Source organism: Oncorhynchus keta, chromosome 10, assembly GCF_023373465.1.
Source record: "Oncorhynchus keta strain PuntledgeMale-10-30-2019 chromosome 10, Oket_V2, whole genome shotgun sequence".
In the NCBI taxonomy this organism is placed as follows: Eukaryota; Metazoa; Chordata; class Actinopteri; order Salmoniformes; family Salmonidae; genus Oncorhynchus; species Oncorhynchus keta.
The window spans coordinates 12797813-12823530 of record NC_068430.1 but is presented as its reverse complement, the minus strand read 5'-3'; the positions used below and the strand labels follow the sequence as shown (position 1 = coordinate 12823530).

Here is a 25718-nt window from a genome sequence, read left to right as displayed (position 1 = left end):
CATGTACACCGGATAGGTGAAATATGTTGTTTTACAGGGTCAGCCATAGTAGTATGGCACCGCTGGAGCAAATTAGGGTTAAATGCCTTGCTCGAGGGCAAACCTACACATTTTTCACCTTGATAGCTCGGGTTTTCGAAGTAGAGAACTTTAGGATACTGGCCCAAAGCTCTAACCGCTAGGTTACCTGCCACCTGCAATTTAGGAAAAGGTTACGATTATTTCAACAGAGGATTCGTGGACTGAAGGAAAAAAAATGTTCCGTCTCGGTCTCTGTTTTCTTAATGTTTCACACCAGCACTGCCATGTACTCTAGTGTGTTCAGTGTTAAATGACACTATTCTGTTGGCATGTGATTGAGGAAAGAGAAGGCTGATACACATTCATACTCATCATCCTAGCATAACAATTATCCTCAACAATCACTAGTCATCATCCTAGCATAACAATTATCCTCAACAATCACTAGTCATCATCCTAACATAACAATTATCCTCAACAATCGCTACTCATCATCCTAACATAGCAATTTATCCTCAACAATCGCTACTCATCATCCTAGCATAACAATTATCCTCAACAATCACAACTCATCATCCTAGCATAACATATAACATATCCTCAACAATCACTCTCTATTTGCCACATTTTCAAATCCATTACGAATTCTCTAAACAAGTAGGGCACAGTTTAACATTGCAGTCCAAGAGCCAGTTATATCCACAGAGGGATAGACTGTATGGATTATGAAGAAACTAGACAGATCCACAGGTATCATGCGGTGACACAAGTTATCTGAACAAGGATGGTGAGCATCATTTTTAAGACCCATTGACATTAGATAAAGGTCATTATGATTGACAACAACAACAAAAAACATTATTTCGGTGAACGAGTTCATTAGAAAGTGCATGGATGATGCCGTTCCCATAGCAACGATTAAAACATTCCCAAACCAGAAACCGTGGATTGATGGCAGCATTCGAGTGAAACTGAAAGTGTGAACCACTACTTTTAACCAGGGAAAGAATACAGACCGAATACAAACAGTGTAGCTATTCTGTCCGCAAGGCAATCAAACAAGCTAAGTGTCAGTATAGAGACAAAGTAGAGTCACAATTCAATGACACAAGAGGTATGTGGCAGGGTCTACAGTCAATCACGGATTACAAAAAGTAAACCAGACCCATCTAGGACCAGAATTGTCATGTTTTGTCTTATATTGTCTTGTCATTATGCTTTCCCTTCTGTTCGTTTCCCCCTGCTGGTCTTATTAGGTTCGTTCCCTTTTTCTCTCTCCTTCCCTCTCTCTCCTCTCTCTATCGTTCCGTTCCTGCTCCCAGCTGTTCCCCATTCTCCTACTCACTCATTTAGTCTTTTCACACCTGTTCCCTATCTTGTCCTCTGATTAGAGTCCCTATTTCTCCCCTTGTTTTCCGTTTCTGTCCTGTCGGATCCTTGTATGATGTTCGCTGTGCTGTGTCTTTGTCTCGCCCTGTCATGTCTTGTCTCCTTCAGATGCTGCGTTTGAGCAGGTGTCTGAGTCTGCTACGGTCGGTGCCTTCCCGAGGCAACCTACAGTTAATGGTCGAGTCTCCAGTCTGTCCTCGTCACTACGAGTGGATTTAAGTTTTTTATGTTTTGTTTTCTGCTCTGATTGTCCAGGAGTATTGCTTATATCCTTTACTGGAATAAAGACTCTGTTTTCGCCAAGTCGCTTTTGGGTCCTCATTCACCTGCATAACAGAAGGATCCGACCAAGAATGGACCCAGCGACTACGGATTCTCGTAACACTGCCGTCGAGATCCAGGGAGCCATGCTCGGCAGACACGAGCAGGAATTGTCTGCTGCTCGTCATGCCGTTGAGACCCTGGCCGCTCAGGTTTCCGACCTCTCTGGACAGTTCCAGAGTCTTCGTCTCGTGCCACCTGCTACTTCCTGGTCTGCCGAGTCTCCGGAACCTAGGGTTAATAACCCACCTTGTTACTCCGGGCAGCCCACTGAGTGCCGCTCTTTTCTCACCCAGTGTGATATTGTGTTCTCTCTCCAACCCAACACATACTCAAGAGAGAGAGCTCGGGTTGCTTACGTCATATCACTCCTTACTGGCCGGGCTCGAGAGTGGGGCACAGCTATCTGGGAGGCAAGGGCTGATTGTTCTAACAATTACCTGAACTTTAAAGAGGAGATGATACGGGTTTTTGATCGTTCAGTTTTTGGTAGGGAGGCTTCTAGGGCCCTGGCTTCCCTATGTCAAGGTGATCGATCCATAACGGATTACTCTATAGAGTTTCGCACTCTTGCTGCCTCTAGTGACTGGAACGAGACGGCGCTGCTCGCTCGTTTTCTGGAGGGACTCCACGCAGAGGTTAAGGATGAGATTCTCTCCCGGGAGGTTCCTTCCAGTGTGGACTCTTTGATTGCACTCGCCATCCGCATAGAACGACGGGTAGATCTTCGTCACCGAGCTCGTGGAAGAGAGCTCGCGTTAACAGGTTTTCCCCTCTCCGCATCGCAACCATCTCCCTCCTCCGGCTCAGAGACTGAGCCCATGCAGCTGGGAGGTATTCGCATCTCGACTAAGGAGAGGGAACGGAGGATCACCAACCGCCTGTGCCTCTATTGCGGACTTGCTGGACATTTTGTCAATTCATGTCCAGTAAAAGCCAGAGCTCATCAGTAAGCGGAGGGCTACTGGTGAGCGCTACTACTCAGGTCTCTCCATCAAGATCCTGTACTACTATGTCGGTCCATCTACGCTGGACCGGTTCGGGTGCTACATGCAGTGCCTTGATAGACTCTGGGGCTGAGGGTTGTTTTATGGACGAAGCATGGGCTCGGAAACATGACATTCCTCTCAGACAGTTAGGGAAGCCTACGCCCATGTTCGCCTTAGATGGTAGTCATCTCCCCAGTATCAGATATGAGACACTACCTTTAACCCTCACAGTATCTGGTAACCACAGTGAGACTATTTCCTTTTTGATTTTTCGTTCACCTTTTACACCTGTTGTTTTGGGTCATCCCTGGCTAGTATGTCATAATCCTTCTATTAATTGGTCTAGTAATTCTATCCTATCCTGGAACGTTTCTTGTCATGTGAAGTGTTTAATGTCTGCTATCCCTCCTGTTTCTTCTGTCCCCTCTTCTCAGGAGGAACCTGGTGATTTGACAGGAGTGCCGGAGGAATATCATGATCTGCGCACGGTCTTCAGTCGGTCCAGAGCCAACTCCCTTCCTCCTCACCGGTCGTATGATTGTAGTATTGATCTCCTTCCGGGGACCACTCCTCCTCGGGGTAGACTATACTCTCTGTCGGCTCCCGAACGTAAGGCTCTCGAGGATTATTTGTCTGTGTCTCTTGACGCCGGCACCGTAGTGCCTTCTTCCTCTCCTGCCGGGGCGGGGTTTTTTTTTGTTAAGAAGAAGGACGGTACTCTGCGCCCCTGCGTGGATTATCGAGGGCTGAATGACATAACGGTTAAGAATCGTTATCCGCTTCCCCTTATGTCATCAGCCTTCGAGATTCTGCAGGGAGCCAGGTTCTTTACTAAGTTGGACCTTCGTAACGCTTACCATCTCGTGCGCATCAGAGAGGGGGACGAGTGGAAAACGGCGTTTAACACTCCGTTAGGGCATTTTGAGTACCGGGTTCTGCCGTTTGGTCTCGCTAATGCTCCAGCTGTTTTTCAGGCATTAGTTAATGATGTACTGAGAGACATGCTGAACATCTTTGTTTTTGTCTACCTTGACGATATCCTGATTTTTTCACCGTCACTCGAGATTCATGTTCAGCACGTTCGACGTGTACTCCAGCGCCTTTTAGAGAATTGTCTCTACGTGAAGGCTGAGAAGTGCGCCTTTCATGTCTCCTCCGTCACTTTTCTCGGTTCTGTTATTTCCGCTGAAGGCATTCAGATGGATCCCGCTAAGGTCCAGGCTGTCAGTGATTGGCCCGTTCCAAGGTCTCGTGTCGAGTTGCAGCGCTTTCTAGGTTTCGCTAATTTCTATCGCCGTTTCATTCGTAATTTCGGTCAAGTTGCTGCCCCTCTCACAGCTCTTACTTCTGTCAAGACGTGCTTTAAGTGGTCCGGTTCCGCCCAGGGAGCTTTTGATCTCCTCAAGAAACGTTTTACGTCCGCTCCTATCCTCGTTACTCCTGACGTCACTAAACAATTCATTGTCGAGGTTGACGCTTCAGAGGTGGGCGTGGGAGCCATTCTATCCCAGCGCTTCCAGTCTGACGATAAGGTTCATCCTTGCGCTTATTTTTCTCATCGTCTGTCGCCATCGGAACGCAACTATGATGTGGGTAACCGCGAACTGCTCGCCATCCGCTTAGCCCTAGGCGAATGGCGACAGTGGTTGGAGGGGGCGACCGTTCCTTTTGTCGTTTGGACTGACCATAAGAACCTTGAGTACATCCGTTCTGCCAAACGACTTAATGCACGTCAAGCTCGTTGGGCGTTGTTTTTCGCTCGTTTCGAGTTTGTGATTTCTTATCGTCCGGGTAATAAGAACACCAAGCCTGATGCCTTATCCCGTCTCTTTAGTTCTTCTGTGGCTTCTACTGATCCCGAGGGGATTCTTCCTTATGGGCGTGTTGTCGGGTTGACAGTCTGGGGAATTGAGAGACAGGTTAAGCAAGCACTCACTCACACTGCGTCGCCGCGCGCTTGTCCTAGTAACCTTCTTTTCGTTCCTGTTTCTACTCGTCTGGCTGTTCTTCAGTGGGCTCACTCTGCCAAGTTAGCTGGTCATCCCGGCGTTCGAGGTACTCTTGCTTCTATTCGCCAGCGCTTTTGGTGGCCTACTCAGGAGCGTGACACGCGCCGTTTCGTGGCTGCTTGTTCGGACTGCGCGCAGACTAAGTCAGGTAACTCTCCTCCTGCCGGTCGTCTCAGACCGCTTCCCATTCCTTCTCGACCATGGTCTCACATCGCCTTAGACTTCATTACCGGTCTGCCTTTGTCTGCGGGGAAGACTGTGATTCTTACGGTTGTCGATAGGTTCTCTAAGGCGGCACATTTCATTCCCCTCGCTAAGCTTCCTTCCGCTAAGGAGACGGCACAAATCATCATCGAGAATGTGTTCAGAATTCATGGCCTCCCGTTAGACGCCGTTTCAGACAGAGGTCCGCAATTCACGTCACAGTTTTGGAGGGAGTTCTGTCGTTTGATTGGTGCGTCCGTCAGTCTCTCTTCCGGGTTTCATCCCCAGTCTAACGGTCAAGCAGAAAGGGCCAATCAGACGATTGGTCGCATACTACGCAGCCTTTCTTTTAGAAACCCTGCGTCTTGGGCAGAACAGCTTCCCTGGGCAGAATACGCTCACAACTCGCTTCCTTCGTCTGCTACCGGGTTATCTCCGTTTCAGAGTAGTCTAGGTTACCAGCCTCCTCTGTTCTCGTCCCAGCTTGCCGAGTCCAGCGTTCCCTCCGCTCAGGCGTTTGTCCAACGTTGTGAGCGCACCTGGAGGAGGGTGAGGTCTGCACTTTGCCGTTACAGGGCACAGACTGTGAGAGCCGCCAATAAACGTAAGATTAAGAGTCCTAGGTATTGTTGCGGTCAGAGAGTGTGGCTTTCCACTCGTAACCTTCCCCTTACGACAGCTTCTCGTAAGTTGACTCCGCGGTTCATTGGTCCGTTCCGTGTCTCCCAGGTCGTCAATCCTGTCGCTGTGCGACTGCTTCTTCCGCGACATCTTCGTCGCGTCCATCCTGTCTTCCATGTCTCCTGTGTCAAGCCCTTTCTTCGCACCCCCGTTCGTCTTCCCTCCCCCCCCCCGTCCTTGTCGAGGGCGCACCTATTTACAAGGTACGTAGGATCATGGACATGCGTTCTCGGGGACGGGGTCACCAATACTTAGTGGATTGGGAGGGTTACGGTCCTGAGGAGAGGAGTTGGGTTCCATCTCGGGACGTGCTGGACCGTTCGCTGATTGATGATTTCCTCCGTTGCCGCCAGGATTCCTCCTCGAGTGCGCCAGGAGGCGCTCGGTGAGTGGGGGTACTGTCATGTTTTGTCTTATATTGTCTTGTCATTATGCTTTCCCTTCTGTTCGTTTCCCCCTGCTGGTCTTATTAGGTTCGTTCCCTTTTTCTCTCTCCTTCCCTCTCTCTCCTCTCTCTATCGTTCCGTTCCTGCTCCCAGCTGTTCCCCATTCTCCTACTCACTCATTTAGTCTTTTCACACCTGTTCCCTATCTTGTCCTCTGATTAGAGTCCCTATTTCTCCCCTTGTTTTCCGTTTCTGTCCTGTCGGATCCTTGTATGATGTTCGCTGTGCTGTGTCTTTGTCTCGCCCTGTCATGTCTTGTCTCCTTCAGATGCTGCGTTTGAGCAGGTGTCTGAGTCTGCTACGGTCGGTGCCTTCCCGAGGCAACCTACAGTTAATGGTCGAGTCTCCAGTCTGTCCTCGTCACTACGAGTGGATTTAAGTTTTTTATGTTTTGTTTTCTGCTCTGATTGTCCAGGAGTATTGCTTATATCCTTTACTGGAATAAAGACTCTGTTTTCGCCAAGTCGCTTTTGGGTCCTCATTCACCTGCATAACAAGAATGTCTTGCTCCCAGGCAGACTAAATAACTGTTTTGCCCGCTTTGAGGACAATACAGTGCCACTGACACGGCCCGCAAACAAAACCTGCGGACTCTCCTTCACTGCAGCCGATGTGAGTGTTAACCCTCGCAAGGCTGCAGGCCCAGACGGCATCCCCAGCCGCGCCCTCAGAGCATGCGCAGACCAGCTGGCTGGTGTGTTTACGGACATATTCAATCAATCCTTATCCCAGTCTGCTGTTCCCACATGCTTCAAGAGGGCCACCATTGTCCCTGTTCCCAAGAAAGCTAAGGTAACTGAGCTAAACGACTACTGCCCCGTAGCACTCACTTCCGACATCATGAAGTGCTTTGAGAGACTAGTCAAGGACCATATCAACTCAACCCTACCTGACACCCTAGACCCACTCCAATTTGCTTACCGCACAAATAGGTCCACAGACGATTCAATCTCAACGACACTGCACACTGCCCTAACCCATCTGGACAAGAGGAATACCTATGTGAGAATACTGTTCATTGACTACATCTCAGCATTTAACACCATAGTACCCTCCAAACTCGTCATCAAGCTCGAGACCCTAGTACTCGAAAACCCCCCTGCGCAACTGGGTACTGGACTTCCTGACGGGCCGCCCCCAGGTGGTGAGGGTAGGTAACAACATCTCCACCCCGCTGATCCTCTACTCTGGGGCCCCACAAGGGTGTGTTCTGAGCCCTCTCCTGTACTACCTGTTCACCCACGACTGCGTGGCCATGCACGCCTCCAACTCAATCATCAAGTTTGCGGACGACACTACAGCTTGATTACCAACAACGACAAGACGGCCTACAGGGAGGAGGTGAGGTTCCTCAGAGTGTGGTGTCAGGAAAATAACCTCACACTCAACATCAAAAAAACAAAGGAGATGATTGTGGACTTCAGGAAACAGCAGAGGGAGCACCCCCTATCCACATCGATGGGACAGTAGTGGAGAGTGTAGTAAGTTTTAAGTTCCTCGGCGTACACATCACGGACAAACTGAATTGGTCCACCCACACAGACAGTGTCGTGAAGAAGGCGCAGCAGCGCCTCTTCAACCTCAGGAGGCTGAAGAAATTCGGCTTGTCACCTAAAGCACTCACAAACTTCTACAGATGCACAATCGAGAGCATCCTGTCGGGCTGTATCACTGCCTGGTACGGCCACTGCTCCGCCCACAACCGTAAGGCTCTCCAGAGGGTAGTGAGGTCTGCACAATGCATCACCGGGGGCAATCTACCTGCCCTCCAGGACACCTACACCACCCGTTGTCACAGGAAGGCCATAAAGATCAAGGACAACAACCACCCAGAAGGCGAAGTCAGTACAGGTGCATCAAAGCTGGGACCGAGAGACTGAAAAACAGCTTCTATCTCAAGGCCATCAGACTGTTAAACAGCCACCACTAACATTGAGTGACTGCTGCCAACACGGACTCAACTCCAGCCACTTTAATAATGGGAATTGATGGAAATTGATGTAAAATATATCACTAGCCACTTTAATTAAACAATGCTACTTCATATAATGTTTACATACCCTACATTACTCATCTCATATGTATATGTATTTACCTCCCCCTAATATCATCTACTGCATCTTTATGTAATACATGTATCACTCGCCACTTTAAACTATGCCACTTTTCTTTTCATACCCTACATTACTTCTCATATGTATATACTGTACTCGATACCATCTACTGCATCTTGCCTATGCCGTTCTGTACCATCACTCATTCATATTACTTTATGTACATATTCTTTTTCCCTTTACACTTGTGTGTATAAGGTAGTAGTTTTGGAATTGTTAGGTTAGATTACTCGTTGGTTATTACTGCATTGTCGGAACTAGAAGCACAAGCATTTCGCTACACTCACATTAACATCTGCTAACCATGTGTATGTGACAAATACATTTGATTTGATTTTAAACTGGATGCTGATTGGCTGACAGCTGTAGTATATCAGACCATACAGTGCCTTGCGGAAGTATTCGGCCCCCTTGAACTTTGCGACCTTTTGCCACATTTCAGGCTTCAAACATAAATATATAAAACTGTATTTTTTTGTGAAGAATCAACAACAAGTGGGACACAATCATGAAGTGGAACGACAGTTATTGGATATTTCAAACTTTTTTAACAAATCAAAAACTGAAAGATTGGGCGTGCAAAATTATTCAGCCCCCTTAAGTTAATACTTTGTAGCGCCCCCTTTTGCTGCGATTACAGCTGTAAGTCGCTTGGGGTATGTCTCTATCAGTTTTGCACATCGAGAGACTGAAATTTTTTCCCATTCCTCCTTGCAAAACAGCTCGAGCTCAGTGAGGTTGGATGGAGAGCATTTGTGAACAGCAGTTTTCAGTTCTTTCCACAGATTCTCGATTGGATTCAGGTCTGGACTTTGACTTGGCCATTCTAACACCTGGATATGTTTATTTTTTAACCATTCCATTGTAGATTTTGCTTTATGTTTTGGATCATTGTCTTGTTGGAAGACAAATCTCCGTCCCAGTCTCAGGTCTTTTGCAGACTCCATCAGGTTCTCTTCCAGAATGGTCCTGTATTTGGCTCCATCCATCTTCCCATCAATTTTAACCATCTTCCCTGTCACTGCTGAAGAAAAGCAGGCTCAAACCATGATGCTGCCACCACCATGTTTGACAGTGGGGATGGTGTGTTCAGGGTGATGAGCTGTGTTGCTTTTACGCCAAACATAACGTTTTGCATTGTTGACAAAAAGTTCAATTTTGGTTTCATCTGACCAGAGCACCTTCTTCCACATGTTTGGTGTGTCTCCCAGGTGGCTTGTGGTAAACTTTAAACGACACTCTTTATGGATATCTTTAAGAAATGACTTTCTTCTTGCCACTCTGCCATAAAGGCCAGATTTGTGCAATATACGACTGATTGTTGTCCTATGGACAGAGTCTCCCACCTCAGCTGTAGATCTCTGCAGTTCATCCAGAGTGATCATGGGCCTCTTGGCTGCATCTCTGATCAGTCTTCTCCTTGTATGAGCTGAAAGTTTAGAGGGACGGCCAGGTCTTGGTAGATTTGCAGTGGTCTGATACTCCTTCCATTTCAATATTATCGCTTGCACAGTGCTCATTGGGATGGTTAAAGCTTGGGAAATCTTTTTGTATCCAAATCCGGCTTTAAACTTCTTCACAACAGTATCTCGGACCTGCCTGGTGTGTTCCTTGTTCTTCATGATGCTCTCTGCGCTTTTAACGTACCTCTGAGACTATCACAGTGCAGGTGCATTTATACGGAGACTTGATTACACACAGGTGGATTGTATTTATCATCATTAGTCATTTAGGTCAACATTGGATAATAATAATAATAATATATGCCATTTAGCAGACGCTTTTATCCAAAGCGACTTACAGTCATGTGTGCATACATTCTACGTATGGGTGGTCCCGGGGATCGAACCCACTACCCTGGCGTTACAAGCGCCATGCTCTACCAACTGAGCTACAGAAGCTACAGAAGGACCACAGAAGGATCATTCAGAGATCCTCACTGAACTTCTGGAGAGAGTTTGCTGCACTGAAAGTAAAGGGGCTGAATAATTTTTCACGCCCAATTTTTCAGTTTTTGATTTGTTAAAAAAGTTTTAAATATCCAAAAAATGTCATTCCACTTCATGATTGTGTCCCACTTGTTGTTGATTCTTCACAAAAAATACAGTTTAATATCTTTATGTTTGAAGCCTGAAATGTGGCAAAAGGTCGCAAAGTTCAAGGGGGCCGAATACTTTCGCAAGGCACTGTATACCACAGGTATGACCAAACATTTATTTGTATTTCTCTAATTACATTTGTAACCAGTTTATAATAGCAATTAGGCACCTCAGATGTTTTTTGTATATGGCCAATATACCATGGCTAAGGGCTGGGTCCAGGCAATCTATGTTTTGTCGTGCTTAAAAATAGCCCTTTGCCGTGAAATATTGGCCATATACAACACCTCGTCGGGCCTCAATGCTTAAGTATATTCCATTCTATATTCCATTCCATTTTCAATATCTAGATAGAAAATACATTTCAGTAGATAAAGAGGCATCATTGGTGCAGCCATGTATTTACAGACTATTGGCGCTATTCCACCTCAGTTCTCCAGGTGTGTTCTTTGTCCAGCTGTCCATTTCAACTAGTTGTAAGTAACAGCATGCTGAGGCTGCCTGGTCAAGGCCTGTGTTGAGGGTGAGCGATTAGGCTTGTCATGTGGCACACATTGCATGTCTAAATGGGGCCTATCTGTGTCAGGGGCCTAATGAGGGCCCTTAGTGGACTCCGTTGGCACATACACACACACACACATACGCCCACATGCACACAAACATGCCCGTACACACACACGCGCGCACACACACACACACACACACACACACACACACACACACACACACACACACACACACACACACACACACACACACACACACACACACACACACACACACACACACACACACACACACACACACAAGACTACATTACAGTGATGGAGCGATCATGCAGTACATTGTAACTCAGGCTTATTCGCTCCACTGAAACACTACTCTTGAGATGACTGAAACTCAGGCCTATTTGTTCTACTGAAACACTACTCTTGAGATGACTGAAACTCAGGCCTATTTGTTCTACTGAAACACTACTCTTGAGATGACTGAAACTCAGGCCTGTTCGCTCCACTGAATGCTTTTTCGAGTTAATGGATTATCAGAAATGATGTTCAATATGTGAAATAGGAAATAAAGAGAGGAAGAAAATGGACATGGTGTTGTGAGGATCACTAAAGGATTTCCCTGGGAATAGTCATAATAAAGGAAAGAGAGAAGACCACACAGAGATGCAGCGAGGTCCTCCAAGGGCCCAACAGAACAGATACAGTATAATGGTGATGCTCCATCTTGTCGGCCATGACAGACAAGGCCAACACTTCCCCCCTGGCAGAGAACGGAGAGGATATGATGTGGTATGAGACTTCTCCTCCGGTTGTTTACATTGCAGATTTACTCTCTCAATTCAATACAATTTCAATTTAAGGGGCTTTATTGGCATTGGAAACATATGTTTACTTTTCCAAAGAAAGTGAAATAGATAATAAACATGAATGAAATGTACAGTAAACATTACACTTGAAAGTTTGAAAAAAATTAAGACATTTCAAATGTCATATTTACATTTACATTTAAGTCATTTAGCAGACTCTCTTATCCAGAGCGACTTATAAATTGGTGCATTCACCTTATGACATCCAGTGGAACAGCCACTTTACAATAGTGCATCTAAATCTTTTAGTGTTCTAATGATGTGCAAATAGTTAAAGTACAAAAGGGAAAATAAATAAACATAATTAAAGGTTGTATTTACAATAGTGTTCACTGGTTGCCCTTTTCTTGTGGCAACAGGTCACAATCTTGCTGCTGTGATTGCACACTGCGGTATTTCACCCAATAGATATGGGATTTTATCAAAATTGGATTTGTTTTCAAATTCTTTGTGGGTCTGTGTATTCTGAGAGAAATATGTGTCTCTAATATGGTAATATATTTGCCAGGTGGTTAGGAAATGCAGCTCATCTTCCACCTCATTTTGTGGGCAGTGTGCACATAGCCCGTCTTCTCTTGAGATCCAGGTCTGCATTCAGCGGCCTTTCTCAATAGCAAGGCTATGCTCACTGAGTCTGTACATAGTCAAAGATTTCCTTAATTTTGGGTCAGTCACAGTGGCCAGGTATTCTGCTCTGTTTTCTTGTAAATTCTTTCCAATGTGTCAAGTAATTATCTTTTTGTTTTCTCAAGATTTGGTTGGGTCTAATTGTGTTGCTGTCCTGAGGCTCTGTAGTGTCTATCTGTTTTTGTGAACAGAGCCCAAGGATCAGCTTGCTTAGGGGGTTCTTCTCCAGGTTAATTTCTCTGTAGGTGATGACTTTGTTATGGAAGATTTGAGAATCACTTCCTTTTAGGTGGTTGTAGAATTTAACAGCTCTTTTCTGGATTTTGATCATTAGCGGGTATTGGCCTAATTCTGCTCTGTATGCATTATTTGGTGTTTTACGACGTACACAGAGGATATTTTTGCATAATTCTGAATGCAGTCTCAATTTGGTGTTTGGCCCATTTTGTGAATTCTTGGTTGGTGAGCAGACCCCGCCCTCACAACCATAAAGGGCAATGGGTTCTAATAACTATTCAAGTATTTTTAGACAGATCCTAATTGGTATGTCAAATTTTATGTTCCTTTGTATGGCAGAGAAGGCCCTTCTTGCCTTGTCTCTCAGATCGTTCACAGCTTTGTTGATGTTACCTGTGGCGCTGATGTTTAGGCCGAGGTATGTATTGTTTTTTTGTGTGCTCTACGGCAATGGTGTCTAGATGGAATTTGTATTCATGGTTCTGGCAACTAGACCTTTTTTGGAACACCATTATTTTGTCTTACTGAGATTTACTGTCAGAGCCCATGACTGATGTAATCTGTGTAGAAGATGTGGAAGGAAGCACCAGATCATCAGCAAACAGTAGACATTTGACTTCAGATTCTAGTAGGGTGAGGCTGGGTGTTGCAGACTGTTTAAGTCCCCTCGTCAATTCGTTGATATAAACTCAGGAAAAAAAGAAACGTCCCTTTTTCAGGACCCTGTCTTTCAGAGAAAATTTGTAAAAATCCAAATAACTTCACAGATCTTCATTGTAAAGGTTTTAAACACTGTTTCCCATGCTTGTTCAATGAACCATAGATAATTAATGAACATGCACCTGTGGAAAGGTCGTTAAGACACTAACAGCTTACAGACGGTAGGCAATTAAGGTCACAGTTATGAAAACTTAGGACAATGAAGAGGCCTTTCTACTGACTCTGAAAACAACAAAAGGAAGATGCTCAGGGTCCCTGCTCATCTGCATGAACATGCCTTAGGCATGCTGCAAGGAGCCACGAGGGCTGCAAATGTGGCCAGGTCAATAAATTACAATGTCCGTACTGTGAGACGCCAAAGACAGCGCTACAGGGAGACAGGACAGACAGCTGATCGTCCTCGCAGTGGCAGACCACGTGTAACAACACCTGAACAGGATTGGTACATCCTAACATCACACCTGTGGGACAAGTACAGGATGGCAACAACAACTGCCAGAATTACACCAGGAATGCACAATCCCTCCCTCAGTGCTCAGACTGTCCGCAATAGGCTGAGAGAGGCTGGACTGAGGGCAAACCCACCGTCGTTGGACCAGACAGGACTGGCAAAAAGTGCTCTTCATGGTCTGGGTCATCGGACTGAGCTTGTTGTCATTGCAGGCAATCTCACCGCTATGCATTACAGGGAAGACATCCTCCTTCCTCATGTGGTACCCTTCCTGCAGGCTCATCCTGACATGACCCTCCAGCATGACAATGCCACCAGCCATACTGCTCGTTCTGTGCATGATTTCCTGCAAGACAGGAATGTCAGGGTTCTGCCATGACCAGCGAAGAGTCAGGATCTCAATCCCATTGAGCACGTCTGGGACTTGTTGTATTGGAGGGTGAGCGCTAGGGCCATCCCCCCCAGAAATGTACTTGCAGGTGCCTTGGTGGAAGAGTGGGGTAACATATCACAGAAAAAAAACGGCAAATCTGGTGCAGTCCATTAGGGGGAGATGAACTGCAGTACTTAATGCAGCTGGTGGCCACAGATGTTGAATCTTGCTATGTTCATACAAATATTTACACATGTTAAGTTTGCTGAAAATAAACGCAGTTGACAGTGGGAGGATGTTTCTATGTTGAAGAGGCTGCATCCCTATCATCCCTTAAACTGAATCCCTATCTCCCTCTGGCCCTGTGGAAAGAAGTGTGGTTTTACCAATTTTAACCGCACACTTGCTGTTTGTGTACAAGGATTTTAAAATGTTGTATGTTTCTCCTCCAACACCATTTTCCATCAATTTGTATAGCAGACCCTCATGGCATATTGAGTCAAAAGCTTTTTTAAAAATCAACAAAGCATGAGACTTTGCCTTTGTTTTGGGTTGCTTGTTTGTCAATTAGGGTGTGCAGGGTGAATATGTGGTCTGTCGTACAGTAATTTGGTAAAAAGCCAATTTGACATTTGCTCAGTACATTTGCTGAAGAATTGTACGAGCCTGCTGTTAATGATAATGCAGAGGATTTTCCTAAGGTTGCTGTTGAAGAATATCCCACGGTAGTTATTGGGGTCAAATTTGTCTCCACTTTTGTGGATTGGGGAATATGTCAGATGTTAAAGAGTTTACATATATATATATATATATATATATATATATATATATATATATATATATATATATATATATATTATATATTTCATTGAGGATACCATCAACCCTACAGGCCTTTGTGGGTTGGAGGGTCTGTATTTTGTCCTGTAGTTCATTCAATGGAATTGAAGAATCCAGTGGGGTCTGGTAGTCTTTAATAGTTGATTCTAAGATTTGTATTTGATCATGTATATGTTTTTGCTGTTTGTTCTTTGTTACAGAGCCAAACAGATTGGAGAAGTGGTGTATCCATACATCTTCATTTTGAGTAGATAACTCTTTGTGTTGTTGTTTGTTTAGAGTTTCCCAGAAGTGGTTAGATTATATGGATTCTTGACAGATTTCTGACTTCTTTTTCCCTAGTGTATTTCTGTATTGTTTTAAGGTTTTTGGTTGGATAGGTTTCAAAAGAAATTATTAGGTTTTTGCATTCTTCATCAAACCATTTGCCATTGTTCTTCATTTTCTTAGCTTGTCTGCTTGAACGTTTTAGATTTGCTAGTGAAGCTGAGAGGTCAGGTTTATGTTTACTACTGCCGAGTTTACACTTTCAAAATCACAGTAAAATCTTTTGTCCAGGAAATTGTCTAGAAGGGATTGAATTTGTTTTTGCCTAATAGTTTTTTGGTAGATTTCCACACCCTTTTCCTTCCATCTATAGCATTTCTTAATATTATTCCATTCCTTTAGCTTTGATCACTCATGATTGAGCACAGCTCTGTTCAAGAAGAGTGTGATTTGTTGTAATCTGATAGGGGTGTCAGTGGACTGACTGTGAACACTCTGAGAGACTCGGGGTTGAGGTCAGTGATAAAGTAGTCTACAGTACAACTGCCAGGAGATGAGCTATAGGTGTACCTACCATAGGTGTCCACTCAAAGCCTACCATTGACTATGTACATACCCAGCGCCAGACAGAGCTGCAGGACCTGTGACCCGTTTTTGTTGTCGTTGTTGTGTCTAGGGGGGCATATGGGGGAGGGAATGCTGTCACCTCCAGGTAGGTGTTTGGTTATGTTATCGTTGTTGTGTCTAGGGGGGCATATGGGGGAGGGAATGCTGTCACCTCCAGGTAGGTGTTTGGTTATGTTGTCGTTGTTGTGTCTAGGGGGCATATGGGGAGGGAATGCTGTCACCTCCAGGTAGGTGTTTGGTTATGTTGTCATTGTTGTGTCTAGGGGGCATATGGGGGAGGGAATGCTGTCTCCTCCAGGTAGGTGTTTGGTTATGTTGTCGTTGTTATGTCTAGGGGCGCGTATGGGGAGGGAATGCTGTCTCCTCCAGGTAGGTGTTTGGTTATGTTGTCGTTGTTGTGTCTAGGGGGCGTATGGGGGAGGGAATGGGGTAGGTGTTTGGTTATGTTGTCATGTCTTGGGGGCATATGGGGAGGGAATGCTGTCACCTCCAGGTAGGTGTTTGGTTATGTTGTCGTTGTTGTGTCTAGGGGGGCATATGGGGGAGGGAATGCTGTCACCTCCAGGTAGGTGTTTGGTTATGTTGTCGTTGTTGTGTCTAGGGGGGCGTATGGGGGAGGGAATGCTGTCTCCTCCAGGTAGGTGTTTGGTTATGTTGTCGTTGTTGTGTCTAGGGGGCGTATGGGGAGGGAATGCTTTCACCTCCAGGTAGGTGTTTGGTTATGTTGTCGTTGTTGTGTCTAGGGGGGCGTATGGGGGAGGGAATGCTGTCACCTCCAGGTAGGTGTTTGGTTATGTTGTCGTTGTTGTGTCTAGGGGGGCATATGGGGGAGGGAATGCTGTCACCTCCAGGTAGGTGTTTGGTTATGTTGTCGTTGTTGTGTCTAGGGGGGCATATGGGGGAGGGAATGCTGTCACCTCCAGGTAGGTGTTTGGTTATGTTGTCGTTGTTGTGTCTAGGGGGGCATATGGGGGAGGGAATGCTGTCTCCTCCAGGTAGGTGTTTGGTTATGTTGTCGTTGTTGTGTCTAGGGGGGCATATGGGGGAGGGAATGCTGTCACCTCCAGGTAGGTGTTTGGTTATGTTGTCGTTGTTGTGTCTAGGGGGCCTATGGGGGAGGGAATGCTGTCTCCTCCAGGTAGGTGTTTGGTTATGTTGTCGTTGTTGTGTCTAGGGGGGCATATGGGGGAGGGAATGCTGTCACCTCCAGGTATGTGTTTGTTCCCCTGTGTGATGAGGGTTCCAGTTATTGTCCAGTTCTTGTCCAGTTCTGGCATTTAGGTCTCCACAGACTGGTACATGTCCTTGAGCCCGGAAATTGTTGATCTCCCCCTCTAGGATGGAGAAGCTGTTAAAGTTATAGTATGGGGATTATATTGGGGAGATCTAGGTAGCACACAAGGATATTTTCCTCTGTTGAGATAATTTACCTATTCATTTCTAGACAGATGTAAAATGTTCCTGTTTTGATGAATTTAAAAGAGTGGGTTAGCCCTGCTCTATTTCAAATTAGCATACCCCCTGAGTCTCTTCCCTTTTTCACACCTGGTAGTTTGGTGAATGGGACTACCAGCTATCTGTAACCTAGAGGGGAACCAGTGGGTCCGTCTCCTTTATACCATGTTTCTTGTAGGATGGCAATGCCTGTATTTCCAATATTCTTTGATTAGGTCTTGGTTTATGCTCTTTAGGCCAAAGGCAGATGACCTCAGATCTTGTATATTCCAGGATCAGATAGTAAAAGCTTTGTGTTCCATAGTGTCTAATGTTGTTTTTGTGTTGTTTAGACCGGGACCATCACAGTAGGTGTGAGCGGAGCATATTGAGCATCTGATACATACCTCTTAGGTCACAGGATGGGGCTTGGGCAGATGTAATAGTGGGGGTTGGGCCTGTTGCTCTTCTCACGGCTTGGGCAATATGTCCTGCTGTCATGTTGAGGTCCTCTCTCTCTCTCTCTACTACTTTTCACTAAATTAACCTTTGCTATCTTCTCTAGTACTCTCAAGCTGGGCTATCATACTCAGAGACCATACTCATGAAAGAAGTGGATTAATGTCCTCAGAGTTCACCTATTAGAATCAAAATGTTGATGTACTCATGATACAGTATTTAATGTACCTTGCCATGTAATTTAGAAACAATATGAGTTAGTTCAGATGACATTTTTTTAAACTAACATTTACATTCCTGTTTCCCCATTTGTAATTATATGCCAGCAATATAGGTATGTACTGTATGTTTAGTGTATAGTCATTGGCTGACTTCGATGCTGTGTGTAAGGCCTTCTTTTTTTATGCGCCTTAACTGACGTGAAGCCTTGTTCTTCAAGTTCATGTAAAAAAAAGAGAACATCTGATGGCATGCAGATTTTTTTTTACAATTTCAATTGGCAGTGTCTGAGACACACAACAATGAAGAATTGGCACTTCCCTGAGAAGAGGGGAAAAGAAGCACGCTGAGAGGGAAAAACCCACAGTGCTTTGCCTTTGTTCCATAGTCACAACTGCAGTGTCTGTGGAGACTGACAGTCGAAAGGCCCACTGCATTCTGTCTGCAGTAGAGTTAAAAGACAAAAAGAAAACACTGTTTCTCAGACGTGATAGCAGCAGACTCAGAACACTGATGGGAAGCTTCATTCAATCGCAGCTCATTGAAGTTTCATGCCAGTCTTTGGAGCATCAAAGGAAGAAGTGGGCACAAGATGGAAGAATGTGCTGGGAGAGGTTGGGACCAGGGGCTAGAGTGAGGTTGAAAAATGTTTGATACCTTTGCTTTGTATGTTGAGGCATTGACGGCTACTGAGCGAGCCAAAATTAAATATTTGAGAAGTGGATGTTTTAGAATAGACAAAAAAAAGTATCAGAGGATACATTGGGAAGGGTAAAGCACGAAGGTTAATGATTTATAGAAATATGCCCTCTGTCTTAGAACTGAGTGGCTGACATCAACACTATTGAATTTTGTAGAATTGAAAAATACTTTCTACTAACTATTACAAATGTCTATGCCAGGTCTTAACCACTGTCATACTGCGTGTGGTTTCCAGAAGAAGAAGCAGAGCAAGACATCAAAGAACCTACTTAGTACATCATTTTTGAAATGACAGAAGGATAAGCATCCTCACACTTGAACAAAGAGGGGTTCTCTCTGCTACTGTGAGAGTAGAGATGTAGCGATAGTCCACAGAGGCCAATATTCCTAAATAAGATTGGTGATGATTGTCAGCCTGCCACAGATACGGCCACCTCACTGTGACTAATTACACTACCAATGCTTTGCTTTTGGGAGGCTGTTGACGTTTGACCTTTTTTGACGTTTGCACATTATCCTGGGTGCTTTAAACATAGTGTATAAGAGGATTGACACATTAGACCCTCTGCGGTTAAAACTGAGACTGGGTTGTAATTAAATCTCAGCGGAGACCTTGAACCCAACAACAACAACAACAAACAGCACTGGCTGTGGCCTCTGGAATAATTCATTACAAGTGAAACAAAAAAAGCATTTTAAACTGCTCTCACCAATCTGTCATATGATTTTTGTTTGCAAGCGATTAAAAAAAAAAGTATCCTTTGGAGGTATTTTGGTGAGTAATTGATGTATCTGGTGAGGAGATAAATATTATCTTTGATAAATGACCCTCCAGTCTGCTATTCCCATAGCCCCAGTGGGTTGGTTGTCCATGTTAAACATACTGATGTGTGCTGCTGATGATGCAACCGGAGGAAGTTGAGTGTAACCCAGAAGCAGCCCACTTGTGTCGCACAGTGTCTACAAACAGATCGGGGTACCTGCTACAACTGATCTTGTTGTTAGTGTAGTTGGTGTAGTTTTCCTTGGTGTCTTCAAATAAGCCAGGAAAAACACATGCAGTTGTTGGTTTCACATCTCCTCCTTAGGAGATACATGTTTCTCATATACACAATTGCATCTTTTGTAATAAATGTAATCAATAATAGTGTTTTCTTTGATGTTTTGCCAAAAATTGATCCCAAAAATATTCCCAGGAGTATGTATTTCAATGGACTGCCCCCCTTCAAGGAGTTTTCTAGATTTTCCAGCAAGCAGCATTGTTCTCTCGCCGTTTAATCCATTTGAAATGAATCTCTGTAAAACCCCAAAAGATATTTCCTCTATTTCTTCAAGAGGCCCTCTCTTGACAATGTGTTACTCTGAATGGTTTTTAGTCTCCTCTCCTCTCCTCTCCTCTCCTCTCCTCTCCTCTCCTCTCCTCTCCTCTCCTCTCCTCTCCTCTCCTCTCCTCTCCTCTCCTCTCCTCTCCTCTCCTCTCCTCTCCTCTCCTCTCTCTCCTCTCCTCTCCTCTCCTCTCCTCTCCTCTCCTCTCCTCTCCTCTCCTCTCAGTTTAGAGATGTCTTCAATCGTGTGTAAATATTTCACATCGTGTAATTAATTCCATTTTATTAAATAATCATAGAAAAACATCACAAATCTGATAGAAATGGTGAGGTGGTGTGTGCTTGGGTGCTGGGTACCCTGTGTGTGTGTGTGTGTGTGTGTGTGTGTGTGTGTGTGTGTGTGTGTGTGTGTGTGTGTGTGTGTGTGTGTGTGTGTGTGTGTGTGTGTGTGTGTGTGTGTGTGTGTGTGTGTGTGTGTGTGTGTGCGTGCAAAGTAGGTGGCTGACCTGCGAAGTTGAGCATGCGGATGTGTTTGAGCAGTAGAGTGCCATTGATGGGATCCATCCTGGAACAAAGGCCCACCTTCCCCGGACAGAGTTCCCTGTGCATGTTGTGCAGCGCGTGGGCCATGGAATAGACTGCATCGATAACAAACTGCACCTTCCCCTCTTGCTCATAGTTGGAGTCCTTCCCTATCCGCTCCTGATCTGTAGAGCAGAGCGACAACCAAGTTAGGTATCTGAGAAATGCAATACGTTATACCACTGGTCACCAACCCTAGTATCACCTTAAGATTAATAGAAAGGTGATCCCAAGCATATGAGCAATGTTACATGTGATAGTATAGGAAATAATACAGAAATACAATAACAGGTAGGCCTACACGTCTTGAATATTATGACGAATAACATGTTATGTTAAAATTGAGTTCCTATTGTGTTGATCCCAACAGTAGGTCATTATTACACTCAGGTGGTGACCACATGAGTAGCTTCCATACAGTGATGGTTCTTTGACTTGCAAAATAAGGAGGAAAATAACTTATTTTTGCTGGTACTCAATTTCTCCATTGTTAGCTTTGTCAAGCACACACTACCATGAATGCTGCGAAGCAATCATTAGACCCAGATTGAATTGGATCTTATAAATGTGTATTTGAAATGCTTGTCAATCTGGTACTACATGATTACTGATTGGTATTCCATCTGCTGTGGTGGCTTATCAAAAATATGAGTCCACTTTAAAGGGCAAAGTGGGTCCTTTGTTGGGGGAAAAAAAGGCCTTACACGTATCTACTTAAACACTGTCATTGGTTTTGTGAGCTGTATGACCTATGGTTACTCCGGTGTGAAGATGGCTGATGAGAAGGTACAGAAAGAGACAGCAAGAGACCAACCTGGTCTCAAAATTCCATTACACTCCATTTAGTATGACATCTTACTTTATGTTAAGTTACATTACATTGGCCTACCAATGTGATAGCGGTCATACAATAAGAAAAATGGAAGGACGTATAGTTTCCTCGGTCTTTACCGCATTTGAACCATTTAGTATGATATATTACGTGGAACTGCTTTAGTAGGATATGCTATGTTAGGTTAGGGATAATGTTAGGAGTTAGGTTAAAGGGTTATGGATAGGGGAAGGGTCAGCTAAGCAACCCTAGTAGTTGTAGCCAAGAGTTAGCTAAGTAGTTGCAAAGTAGATAAAAAGTAGTAAGTAGTGGCAAATTTGCTAATTAGCTAAAATGCCTAAGTTGTCCGTGATGAGATTCGAACACGCAACCTTTGGGTCGCTAGACATTTGCATTACATTTTGCCTTAAGTATCCTACTGTCCGTACCAAACGTAACATATGATACTAATTTGAAAGTCCCCGATTTACATTTACTATGTTACTTCTAGTCAATGTAATGTAACCTAATATAAAGTAACATATCATACTAAATGGAGTGGCATGGATTTGAGTCAAACATAATATGTTTTGCTCTGAGAAGAGGCTGAATGTTACGGCTCTCTTCTATCTCCTCCTCTGACGAAGAGGTAGAACAAGGATCGGACCAAAATGCAGCGTGATGATGATTCATGATAGATTTTAATGAAGGAAAAACTAACATGCAGAAACTACAAAAATAACTAAATGAAATAATGAAAACCGAAACAGCCCTATCTGGTACAAACACAAAGACAGGAACAATCACCCACGAAACACTCACAGAATATGGCTGCCTAAATATGGTTCCCAATCAGAGACAACGATAATCACCTGACTCTGATTGAGAACCGCCTCAGGCAGCCATAGACTACGTAGACACCCCACAAACCCCTAAGACAAAAACACACCACAATAACCCATGTCACACCCTGGCCTGACCAAATAAATAAAGAAAACACAAAATACTAAGACCAAGGCGTGACAGAACCCTCCCCCCCTAAGGTGCGGACTGGTGCGGACTGGTGGGCGTCTGGACGGGTGGGCGTCTGTCCATGGTGGCGGCTCCGGCTTGGGACGTGGACCCCACTCCATAAATGTCTTAGTTCCTCCCCCTCGCGTCCTGGGATAATCCACCCTCGCCGCCGACCATGGCCTAATAGTCCTCACCCAGAACCCCACAGGACTGAGGGGCAGCTCGTGACTGAGGGGCAGCTCGGGACTGAGGGGCAGCTCGGGACTGAGGCAGCTCGGGACTGAGGGGTAGCTCGGGACTGAGGGGAAGCTCGGGACTGAGGGGCAGCTCAGCACTGAGGGGAAGCCCAGCACTGAGGGAAAGCCCAGCACTGAGGGAAAGCCCAGCACTGAGTGGAAGCTCAGCACTGAGAGGAAGCTCAGCACTGAGAGGAAGCTCAGGCAGGTAGTTGGCTCCGGCAGATCCTGGCTGGCTGGCGGATCTGGAAGAGTCTGGTTGACTGGCAGATCTGGAAGAGTCTGGTTGACTGGCAGATGTGGAAGAGTCTGGTTAACTGGCAGATCTGGAAGAGTCTGGTTGACTGGCAGATCTGGAAGAGTCTGGTTGAATGGCAGATCTGAAAGAGTCTGGCTGACTGGCAGATCTGGAAGAGTCTGGCTGACTGGCAGATCTGGAAGAGTCTGGCTGACTGGCAGATCTAGCTGCTCTGGCTGCTCCATTGCAGACTGGCAGCTCTGGCTGCTCCATGCAGACTGGCAGCTCTGGCTGCTCCATGCAGACTGGCAGCTCTGGCTGCTCCATGCAGACTGGCAGCTCTGGCTGCTCTATGCAGACTGGCAGCTCTGGCTGCTCCATGCAGACTGACAGCTCTGGCTGCTCCATGCAGACTGGCAGCTCTGGCTGCTCCATGCAGGCTGGCAGCTCTGGATGCTCCATGCAGGCTGGCAGCTCTGGCTGCTCCATGCAGGCTGGCAGCTCTGGCTGCGCTAAACAGGCAGGAGACTCCAGCAGTGCTGTAGAGGAGGAAGGCTCTGGAAGCGCTGAACAGGCGGGAGACTCCAGCAGCGCTGTAGAGGAGAAAGGCTCTGATAGCGTTAGACAGGCGGGAGACTCCGACAGCGCTGGAGAGGCGAGGCGCACTGTAGGCCTGATGCGTGGTGCTGGCACTGGTGGAACTGGACCGAGAACAGGCACAGGAAGCCTGGTGCGGGGAGCTGCCACCGGAGGACTGGTGTGTGGAGGTGGCTCTGGATAGACCGGACCGTGCAGGCGCACTGGAGCACTTGAGCACCGAGCCTGCCCAACCTTACCTGGCTCGATGCCCACTCTAGCCCGGCCAATATGAAGAGCTGGTATGAACCGCACCGGGCTATGCACCCGCACTGGAAACACAGTGCGCTCCATAGCATAACACGGTGCCTGCCAGGTCTCTCTAGCCCCCCGGTAAGCACAGGGAGTTTGCGCAGGTCTCCTACCTGGCATAGCCATACTCCCTGTGATCCCCCCCCCCCAATCAATTTTTGGGGCTGACTCTCAGGCTTCCATCCGCGTCGCCGTGATGCCTCCTCATACCAGCGCCTCTCCGCTTTCGACGCCTCCAGTTCTTCTTTGGGGCGTCGATATTCACCAGGCTGAGCCCAGGGTCCTTTTCCATCCAATATCTCCTCCCAAGTCCAGAAGTCCTGTGATCGCTGCTCCTGCTGTCACTGTTGCCTGTTACCACGCCACTTGATCCGGGTAGGGTGGGTGATTCTGTTACGGCTCTCTTCTATCTCCTCCTCTGACAAAGAGGTAGAACAAGGATCGGACCAAAATGCAGCGTGATGATGATTCATGATAGATTTTAATGAAGGAAAAACTAACATGCAGAAACTACAAAAATAACTAAATGAAATAACGAAAACCGAAACAGCCCTATCTGGTGCAAACACAAAGACAGGAACAATCACCCACGAAACACTCACAGAATATGGCTGCCTAAATATGGTTCCCAATCAGAGACAACGATAATCACCTGACTCTGATTGAGAACCGCCTCAGGCAGCCATAGACTACGTAGACACCCCTCAAAAACACACCACAATAACCCATGTCACACCCCGGCCTGACCAAATAAAGAAAGAAAACACAAAATACTAAGACCAAGGCGTGACACTGAAGAGACATACAGGCAGACAAAGACAGGAGGTAATGTTTGGAAAATACTTTATAGCAATGGATGTGTCCCAAATGGCACCTGATTACCTATAAAGTCTACTAGATAGGAATTAGGGCGCTATTTGGGACAACCTGTGCCTATTTAATTACCACCAACTGGATTCTATGCACTGAGACTGTATGCTTTTACTATGCCAGGGTCCACAGTTATACTGCTAGTTCTTTGTCAATCTGAAATGCTAGGAGCTTAGTGTAAAGTAAGTCAGCAAAGTTGAGTACGCGGCTAAGCCAGGTCTGTTTGAAGCACTTAAGAACAGAAGGACCTTGTAATGGAAGGTGGCAAAGGGCCAGGAGTCATAGAGAAAAATACATTACCCTTCCGTTAGGCTAGCATCTAGGCCTTGATGCACTGACTGACTGGCCCCTCCTTCCTGATACTTCTCAAAATTAGCTGGAAGGTAAATGTTTAGCTAGACCACTGCAGAGGAGCCAATAAATTCCAATATGTGGAGTGTACGGTCTTCTCCTCAGAGGAATCACTATTTTTCTTCTCTCTAGGAATACATGGATTATTGTTGTTCTTCACTTCCTGTTTGAAAAATGTCCAGTGACATATACAGTATAATATTTATGTGATGCATAAAAATGTCATATACAGTATATTACATAGAATTACATCTCATAAGTGATGTATAGGTAATATGTTACATAAGCGACAATTAATCAGATGTAATTATATGTAGGTTGCCTAGGAAGCAACCATTGTGTAACGGCGTTCTTCGTTTGTTGAAAGAGAGTCGGACCGAAATGCAGCGTGGTGGTTACTCATGACTTTAACGAAAAAAGCGATACATGAAATAACTATACAAATACAAAACAACAAACGGAACGTGAAACCTAATTACAGCCTATCTGGTGAAACTACACAGAGACAGGAACAATCACCCACGAAATACAAAGTGAAACCCAGGCTACCTAAATACGGTTCCCAATCAGAGACAACGAGAATCACATGACTCTGATTGAGAACCTCCTCAGGCAGCCAACCTATGCTACACCCCTACTCAGCCGCAATCCCAATACCTACAAAACCCCCAATACGAAACACAACATTAAACCCATGTCACACCCTGGCCTGACCAAATATATAACGAAAACACAAAACACTATGATCAAGGCGTGACACATTGCTTGTTTCTGTTTTTCTACAATACCATGTTGTGTT

General features: G+C 45.5%; 1 protein-coding gene across 3 annotated transcripts in view; it reads right to left on the bottom strand.

Annotated features, from left to right (window-relative positions):
• Positions 1–25718, bottom strand: part of LOC118374600 (metabotropic glutamate receptor 4-like) — a 318221-nt gene that overhangs the window by 40085 nt on the left and 252418 nt on the right. For all 3 annotated transcript variants that reach the window (XR_008144147.1, XM_052526507.1, XM_052526508.1), the window contains exon 7: positions 20436–20636. Coding sequence is in view for 2 of the 3 variants with exons in the window: in XM_052526507.1 (XP_052382467.1) it covers positions 20436–20636 (201 nt within the window). In the remaining variant the exon portion in view is untranslated. The remainder of the gene's footprint in view (positions 1–20435; positions 20637–25718) is intronic.